This window comes from Poecilia latipinna, unplaced genomic scaffold (assembly GCF_001443285.1).
Source record: "Poecilia latipinna isolate Pla-1442-1.1 unplaced genomic scaffold, P_latipinna-1.0 Scaffold1501, whole genome shotgun sequence".
Classification (NCBI taxonomy): domain Eukaryota; kingdom Metazoa; phylum Chordata; class Actinopteri; order Cyprinodontiformes; family Poeciliidae; genus Poecilia; species Poecilia latipinna.
This window is the reverse complement of record NW_015114117.1, coordinates 59242-68343: the sequence shown is the minus strand read 5'-3', so window position 1 is coordinate 68343 and position 9102 is coordinate 59242. Positions and strand designations below refer to the sequence as shown.

The 9102-nt window shown below is 37.1% G+C and overlaps 1 protein-coding gene across 1 annotated transcript in view; it reads left to right on the top strand.

The window, feature by feature from the left end:
- Nucleotides 1–1603: 1603 nt before the first annotated feature.
- LOC106963185 (carbohydrate sulfotransferase 11-like) overlaps nucleotides 1604–9102 on the top strand; it is a 28972-nt gene continuing 21473 nt past the window's right edge. The window contains exon 1 of the mRNA XM_015057950.1: nucleotides 1604–2157. Within this exon, the coding sequence (XP_014913436.1) occupies nucleotides 1614–2157 (544 nt within the window). The 5' untranslated portion in view covers nucleotides 1604–1613. The remainder of the gene's footprint in view (nucleotides 2158–9102) is intronic.

Here is a 9102-nt window from a genome sequence, read left to right as displayed (position 1 = left end):
TCTGTCTTTCCAGATTGAATTACTCCCATGAAACAAAATGTGGAGAAAATGGCACAAATGGCATTTCTGGTCAATTTTATTTATTCTAGATTATTAATTAAAATCCATCGAGACAATGACGCATTAAAATTCTTATCATGATGTCATTTTTCACAATTAATGATGAACAATATGATAAATGCCCCCTCCTATCATAACAGACCTACTGGCTTGAAAACATCAATTAAATAACGTGTTTCAATTAGTGAATTGAGTTACTGAACTCAATATTTCAATAGCATTTTAATTTACTGAATATGACGGGGGCTGCATGACGGCACAGTTCGAAGGACTGTTGTGACAAGAAGATCCTGGGTTCAAATCCCTCTGCATAGAGTTTGCAGACTTTGTTCAAACTTGACAAATGTGCTGTTCATTTATAAAGGATTCCAATAAAATATATTAAAGTTTGTGGTTGGGGCAGAAAATACTTTTTTTGTTAAAATACAGAATAACATACTTAAATTTTATTTGACTGTCTATTTTGAAACGTAGAAAACTCCAACTTCCAATATGGATGGTCACAAACCTCTGCCCTTGGACACCGACTTTAGCAAATTAGTTTTAGGTACAGACAGCATATTTTCTTCTTTGGGTTGCTTTAATGCTGGTGTGCTTTTTGCTATTGATTGGCTATTCAACTTGCCTACTTGCATTTCTACAGCCCTTTACCCATCCTACTCATGTCTACCATGCAACAATTTCAAGCATTTGTCTTTCGTCAATTCTGTATTGCTTAAAATGAATTCTGTCTTTGTGATTTTGTTATGGATGTTTGCATTTTTGTCATTTCAAACATCTTAAGTTGGCTTTCCAGAGAAAATCAGCCTGGATATAGTTTTAGAACCACAGGCCTGCATTCCACATGCTGTCTGAGCTAAAACTGGAAACTTTAGAGTGCAGTAATTTTGTCTTATATTTAACACGGAATTTGCAAGAAGCAAGAGGACAATGAGTCAATACATCAGTGCCTCACAAGAAAACACAACTGCTTTCAACAATTTGGAGTCATTCTAATTCAAATGGTGCTGAAAATAAAAGGTGTTGCCTGCCAAAAGGTGTTGGAATCCAGCTCAGGAAAGGATTTAAATAGCAAGATTTGTTACTAAGTCTGGTTTTTGATCAATTTTTATTTCTCTTGAAAAAAATATGTATGTATATTACACTTGGTTCAAAGCCTATTGTTATTTCGAAGTCACTTGACTATCGTATATACGAAATAGTGACGGCTACAGACGTTTACCACTTCTGTTTAGTGGCTAGAAGAGCTTTTTTATGACATATCAATGCAGGAAGAGCTTGGCTAAGGTGCTACCTTCAAGTTCTCCTTGTAGAGAAAGTTAGCGCAAAAGAAAATGCCGCTGAAAAACTGTGGCCGAGTCTGAATTCATCTATATAAGTTCCTACTCAGACGTCAAGTTGTGAAAATATACCGGACTTTTATTATTCTTATGCTTAGCAACTAAAGCGTACCAGAAAGAAGATGAGCCGAGTTTCTGTGCACCATCAGTTCCTGAATGCAGCTCAGATGATAGAGGGGGGTGCGGGAGGAGTGGGTGGGTGGGTGTGACGTCATGGCACAGTGCCCCCTCCATGTTTGGAGGAGAAGTTTGTGTTGCTTCGACAAACTTCAGACACCATACTGTAGATGCGCGGAACACAGCAGACCGTTAACTCTTTTTCTGCCCCCTATTTTCCGCTGGTATCAACTTTACATTATATTACATTTCGTACAAGTTAATTCTTTTGCTAGAAATAATAACGTTGGTTACAAATCCCGACCAAGGCTCGCTCTTGGAGCTGAATTTTATGCGCCGTTCACGGACCTTGAATTACATATTGGTTCCGCTGGCCAACCGTCGCTATGTTTTATTTCAGGTTTGTTTCCGGTAGTTAATACATGGAGACCGTCTGTTCCGTCGATTGCCTCGCATGTTCGCATCCTACGTCGGTCGGTTTTGTATGAACCATTGCGAGACAGCGACGTAGGGTTGGAGGCTCCGCGAGCGGAGCCAGACTTTATGATGGGGATGCCCAGGGGAGGACGTCTGTTCCTGGCGACGTGCCTCTGCTCGTTCTTCGTTCTTGTTCTTTACTTCCAGAGCATCACTAAACCAGGTATGCATCTACACTGCCTTCTTGAACTTTCAGACATTATAGAGAAATATTTCTATTGAAAATGTTCTATTTTTTGTGACCAGGTCACAATGCTGTTTTTCTTTTTAAGTATAAAGCCCGTTTATAGTTATTTTTTTTCCACCGTGTTCAGTCCTGGCAACTGAGGCAAACAGTTCAGTGGGTCTGGTTGCATTGCAGTGTTATTGTAGGTTTACTTTCTAAAAGCGAAGGATGGAACAACAACAAAACTAGAAACTGTGCAGGAAATAGAAGATAATCTGAAAAAGTGTTTGTATTGACAGGCCACTTTATTAGGTGCACCTGTTCAACTGCTTAATAAATCCAGTAAGCTAGTTTGTATCTGAAAGCCTTGTTAATGTCAAAGGCGCGCGCGCGCACACACACACACACACACACACACACACACACACACACACACACACACTAGTTTAAAGTGATAGAGAAGCAGCAGTAGCTGAATTAAGCTCTCATTTGTTAAGATCTAGTTATGTAGAACCTTCAAGCCAATTGGCTACAGTTGCAGCAGGCCACACCTGGTGCGAAGAAAAGAAAAAAAGGTAAACCGGGATTGCAATTCTCACAGGTCTGCCAAGATGGGAAATAAACAGATTCCTATTTGGTCGGAATTCGGCATAAATCAGTGGCTAGTTTCTTGGCCGGTTTTGTTTCCATAGCTTCCAACCTAGCATCATTTGAATGCAGCATACCTGATTTTATATTGTTTCTGACCATAACTGTCCTATTGTAAACACAGTGTACTTTTTTTTGGATGACTATGTTCAAAAGAGCTTTAATAAGGTATGATGTATTTTTTTAGTGTCAGTTTTGCTTGTATTTTTCATCAACAACAAATAGACACTTTAGTATAGGTGTAAAACAGATGGTTTGATTAAAGTGAATGAAATGATGTATGAATAGACCCACTGTGAAGACTGGAATGTTTTCAGAACCCCCTCTTCGTCCCTCCTGAAGACCCCCTGCATTCCACACGGCTGTATCCCCCTTTCCTCTTCATGCTCTTCTGTTTCTGTCTCCGGCTGAACCCCCTTTCTGCAGAGCAAATGGCGGGTTGACAGTTTCTGCAGGTTTTTTAAAGGCAGGTTGCAAGTGGCTCTTTGGACCTTTTTCTATGGCCAATAGAAAAAGCCACTATTTAATTACAAATTCTGGCTTAAGCAGTTTTTTCATGTAAAAAACAATGAAAAGTGAATGAAAAGCTATTTCATTCACTTCATTAAGTGAATGAAATGGCTTTCATTCACTTAGTGAAAGCTATTTGTAAGTATATTACTCTAAAAATACTTGTACTATTATTTTAGATATATTTTTCAGTTGTTATTAAGTTGGAAACTGTTTTTTTTCCCCAATTTGAACATCACATAGAAGGAAACGTATTCATCTTCTTTTTTGCAAAAGTTTTAAGGTTTCCTTTACTGTAAAATCTAAAAACAGAAATAAAATGTTCTTCTTTGAAATGACAACAAAGTTCCTGAAGTAGAAATTGATCAAGAAATGTAAGTTCTCTACACTGTAAAACAAAATCAACTCACTCACTTTGACTCAGTTGAGCTTTCTTGCTGCTTTGACTCAACAAAGTGTTTTGAACTTTAACTGCCAAGTTCAAAACACTTAATGAAAGCTATTTGTAAGTATATTAAATAAAAATAGTCATTAAGAGAAATGTTTAAAAAGTTGCCCCAACTTACTTAGTTTTTACATTACTACGTCAATTTGACATAACTTAACATTTTACAGTTTTATAATTTATTTCTAATTTAAGTCAACTTTGTAATGTTAATTTTTTACTTTAAAATGTTAATTCTTTGATTATAAATTATGCTAGTGAGTCTAAATGAGAGACACAGAGTTTTATGGACATTATTTTATTAAAGTTAGGAAAATGTTTAAAATTCATACAATAGCATGCTTTCTGTATCGGCTGAGGAGTAACGGTTGATGGCAGAGAAGCAATTGGCCGAAGAGAAAAACATTTTTTATTTAAATTTTTTTAAAGCATGCATGACAAAGAAACAAGAAAGTGAAAGGAGGAGGAGAGCAGTGGAGAAGTTGATCAGCAGGTTTCGTGTTGAGTGTCTTTCTACGTCAAATCGATTGGAAATTAAAATTTGATGTAAGAAAACAAAAAAAACTCCACACCTGGCCGTTTCCCAAATCACTTTGGAACTGTCGTAAACCACCTTTTATTGCCAGACACCAAAACACTAACCACATGCTGCTGACCCTACAAACGGCACACTTACAGCACTCTCATTGACTTACCTCCACACGCTCCGGCCCTGACTGCCCGGCATGTTCGAACTCGTCTTTTTGCTAAGAAAACCACACGTAAAGCCGGTCTGAGCCACATTAGACGGCACTAGTTCACAGGATGTCAAAAAAGCAAAGGCAATTCTGTAATTACTGTTTATGCGCACAAAGTGAGACCAAAACCAACCGGTCATGTCTTGTTCGGTTCTGTGTTGCTGTGGTGATTTGTACCTTTTTAATTTCTAGCATCAGTTGATACATTACTGACAAAAAGAGTCTGTATCCATGGCACTTACTGCCGTCCAAACAGTTCTTTGCAATACAGTTTGGAGTATGCAAACTGTATCGCAGTTTAGAAGGGTTAGAACATTTTGAGGAATAGCCAAAGTGAGACAACACTTTCAGTTTGCCCTCTTCGTGAACAACTAAAGAGAGGGCATAGGAAAGGTGGGGCTTACCTATCCACCTCCTTTATTATTATTTTGCTGTAGTAATAATAATAATAATAACTATTATTATTATTACGCTGGATAATAAATTGTCCCAGAAGTTATGATAATGTTTTTTTAAGACCATTGTTATGCTGTTACCATATAATGGTAACAACATAATAATGCAAGGACACTTTGTCAAAGACCAAAATACTTTAAATTCTAATGAACATTTAACACTGGAACTGGAAGACATTTTAAATATCCAGAATAAATAAATGAAACAACAGAACCATCATCCATCCATTATCCAACACACTTATCTCTTGTGGGCTTGCGAAGGGTGCTGGTGCCTGTCTCCAGCGGTCAGTGGGTGAGAGGCGGGGTCACCTGGACAGTCAACCTCAGGGCAACAGAGAAACAAACAGGACAAACAACCAGGTGAGAGGCGGGGTCACCCTAAGGAGAATTTAGAGAGACCAGTCAACCTAAAAGTCATGTTTTGGGACTGTGGACAAAAACAAATAAAGTTAATAATTATGAATTCTCTGTACAAAATTGACCTTCAAAAAGAATGATGACTTTTATCATCCAGGTTTTAGTAGAGAGAGAGAGAAAAGAACAAAAAACAGTAAATCATGAAAATGGAAATTATATTATTCCGTTTACGGTAATACCAGTGAATTTCTTTAGGTTGGGGAAAGCGGAGCAGTAGCAGGAACATGAATGCTAAAAACCAAAACACTAACATGCAGTTATTACTTCAGTGGAGATGTTGATGACCAATGGAACTGAAAATAAACAAAGTTCCTTTTCAAAAGGAAGATTTTCTTTCATAGTAAAACAAGATTTGTAGTTTTTGATATAATAACCAAAGGATAATTCTCCAATAAAAGCAATGCCTCAAACACAAAAACTATGAACAAAAATCTAGAAAAAGAACAACTAAGTCTGATGAAAAATATAACTAATACTACTAGCAATAATAATGATATAATTTTGCCTAACAGTTGTTGTTTTGGAATTAAATTAAATTAATTTGAGTTAGACAGAAGAGTTTGAAACAGCATACTTCATGTTTTAACCCTTGTGTTTACAAATGGGGTCCAACTGACCTTACACCCATATCACTTGTGTATCAGTTGCCTCAGTCCTCGAATGCACAAGGGTTAAGATTGGATATCTACAGACCTATTAAAAAAATTGGAATCTTATTGAGAAGTCAATTAATCACTGGAACTTTATTACATTATTTAAATTAATTACACAAAGATGAATGTTTGAAAGATGTCAATAAAAGCACAATGAGTTCATTGTTAAAAATGACATAAAAGTGATATTTCAATAATAATAATATAATAATTATAATTGTACATGCTTAGAGTACACCTGATAGTCCAGTAGTCTCGGTTCGATTGGGGACCAAAATTGCATGTGTTACATTTTCAGCTGCCGAGGTTCGCTTTCACTCTGCACCATGTCAAATGATCCAAACCCTTTGAAAATCCTGTCCACCTTCTCACCTGCGGTGGCACTGCACCAAAAACTACTTAGAAGGAAACAACACAAAAACCACAGAAACAAGAGCACAACTTACTTTTGTTTGCTGGTTTGATGAAATATAAACAAAAATAGAGCGGCATCACATTTTAGTGGTAGGATTTCTATTTTGTCCTTTATCCTTGCAAAGGATCTGATCTAGCTTTCCTGGAGGATTAGCAACACAGTCCCCACTTTAAAAGATGGTGGTGGTCAGTGGCGTTTCTTCCAGTCCCAATAAGATAGATTTATGTCAAAGTGTAAAAACGTTCAGCGAGTTTTTCACAACTCTATATGCAAAACTCAAAAATGTAAGAACATTTTATTGTCCAACAAGGTGGCATTTTTTCTTTTAGCTCTCCAACCATAAGGACACAAAAATATATACAATCACAATAACAACAATTAATTCTAATACAATTCTAAATGTATTAGAATAAAACATTTTTTCATGGCATACGTGAATGCTGTGATTTAGTTTGGTTAAGAATGATTATTGCACTTGGAATAAATTATGTAATTGCCAGATTGGCCCCATGTCACTTTCCTGATCTCAAAAGACGGAAAAGAGGATGGATGCTATCTACTGCAATATTCCTTGCCGTCTTCCATGTTCTTTCCGCTAACAAATGAGACAGAGCTTTTGTGGTTTCACCACTATTGTACCTGCCATTGAAACATTTCTTAGAAAGTTTGATGGTTTGATGAAAAGTTAAAACACTCAACTGCCTTGTCTGCAAGCTCTAGCGATTGTGGACTAACCCCAAGACCACTAGGTCTTCTTAAAAAAAATAATTTTTAAGAAAAGGTATTGGAGTTTTTTAAGTACCACTCTAGTTTTGGTTTAGAGGGTGGGTGTTTTGTTTTAAGTTACCACAACTTTATTTTACTGGGCTCTTCATCTTAGAGAAGCCCAGACATTTTTCCTCCAGCTTAACAGTCCATTTTACAGACTAAATATTCCATGAAATCTGTTGGTCTGTAACTTCAGAGCCAGAAATTAGAATTGTGGGATCTTAAAGCACAGAAAGCCAGTACTTTAGGTACTGCAATTTAATCAAGAAGCATGGATCAGTGTTAACACTTTACAAGGAAAGGCTTCTGTATTATCATTTAGTCACCATCTTTCTGATCTGGAGCTAAAGCTTTAAAAGTTGAGTGATGCCTGGTTGGGAAACGAACAGCAGCACCTCCTCAACACACCATCCACATTGGCAGAACGCTGGTGGATGAGAAGAGATGGAAACTAGCATTAACCTACATCCTCTACTTTTTGTCATTCTTCCAGATCGCTGTAAAAATCAATTGCACATTTTGATTTGAAGCTACGAGGACAGACAAAGGTCAAGTCTGTCCTTGCTACCAACTGACATTTTATCTGAGGCAGATAAGAAATCGCTTTCAGTAACGTTGCCCAACTGTTAAGAGAAACAGGAAAATGAGCAAAAGAAAAACGGTCCTGGCAGTTACTGGCTGAATCCTGTGGTTTGTGTTGCATCATTGTGCTGCTGTGGAGGAATTTCTAAAGAACTACAGCTCTGCTTCACTTTGACAATGTTGGTTGACGCTTCTTGCTTCTTCTGACTTGTTTTCTGGTGAATCCGACACCCTGCTCAAACAGTTAACGGCTATAGAGACAAGATGCAGTTACCCCTTCAGTGACCTATTGGTATGCCAATTAGGGTGACTCTTTTAGTACTGGACAGGAAGTGCATTACTTATTATTGTTCTGCTTTCATTGTCTAACATCCTGCTGCAACACTCCAGTGACTTACAAGCAAAAAAATACAACTCATGTCCAGCATGTGATTAGGAACTTCCAGTAATTCATATCACATGGATTTCTCTAGCAACGTCGAATATATAACTGATTACATTCTTTTTCTGTTGACATGTAGTTATTAAACAGCTGTAGTGTAAAACCATTGAGCAGCTATGCATTAAGAAGTTAGAGTAGTTATGGGCTTGTATCTCTGCCAACATTATGGTAAAGATGGTATCTGATTAAGACTACTTTTGTGGTCAGTTTCTTTTTATCTCCAGTTGCTTTTAATGCCTTTAATGTTAGAAGATTACATGAGGATTAGTAATGCCAGTTTTAATTAGACTTAACAATTTTTAAGCAATCATTGCCCCTCAGACAGAGAAGAATGCAAGCATTAGCTTGGTTCCTCCTTCACTTGTGAGAGCAGTTAAGCACTTTGGGGTAATGCTCTGGATTGAATGTAATTTGGTTTATGGATGATAGATTTGTTTTACAGCTGGAACATATGACACAGCACAAGAGTAATGTTGTTGTCAGATAGTAGCAGAAATATCTTACAGTCAGTTGAGACAGTGACGGTAACCAGACATGGATAATGTCTTGTTGTACAGTCATTACCACAGGGTTCCTATGTAGTCTGGAAAAGTCTGGAATTGGATTTTAGTGTTTTCAAGGTGATACAGGAGCTTTACTGATCTTCTTAAGTTCTTAGAAATCAGAATTGTATCTAGGGTTACAGCTAACAATTGTTTTAGTTATCGCTTATTCTGACAATTTATTAATCAGATAAAAAATGGCACATTTTTCAGATTGTTCAATTAGCCACTTAGATCTTTTTAGACAATATTAGAAATACACGGCAAATCCAGGAGGCCCAGATTAACACGGTCAGATTTGATTTCAACACTTTTAAAGTGTCTA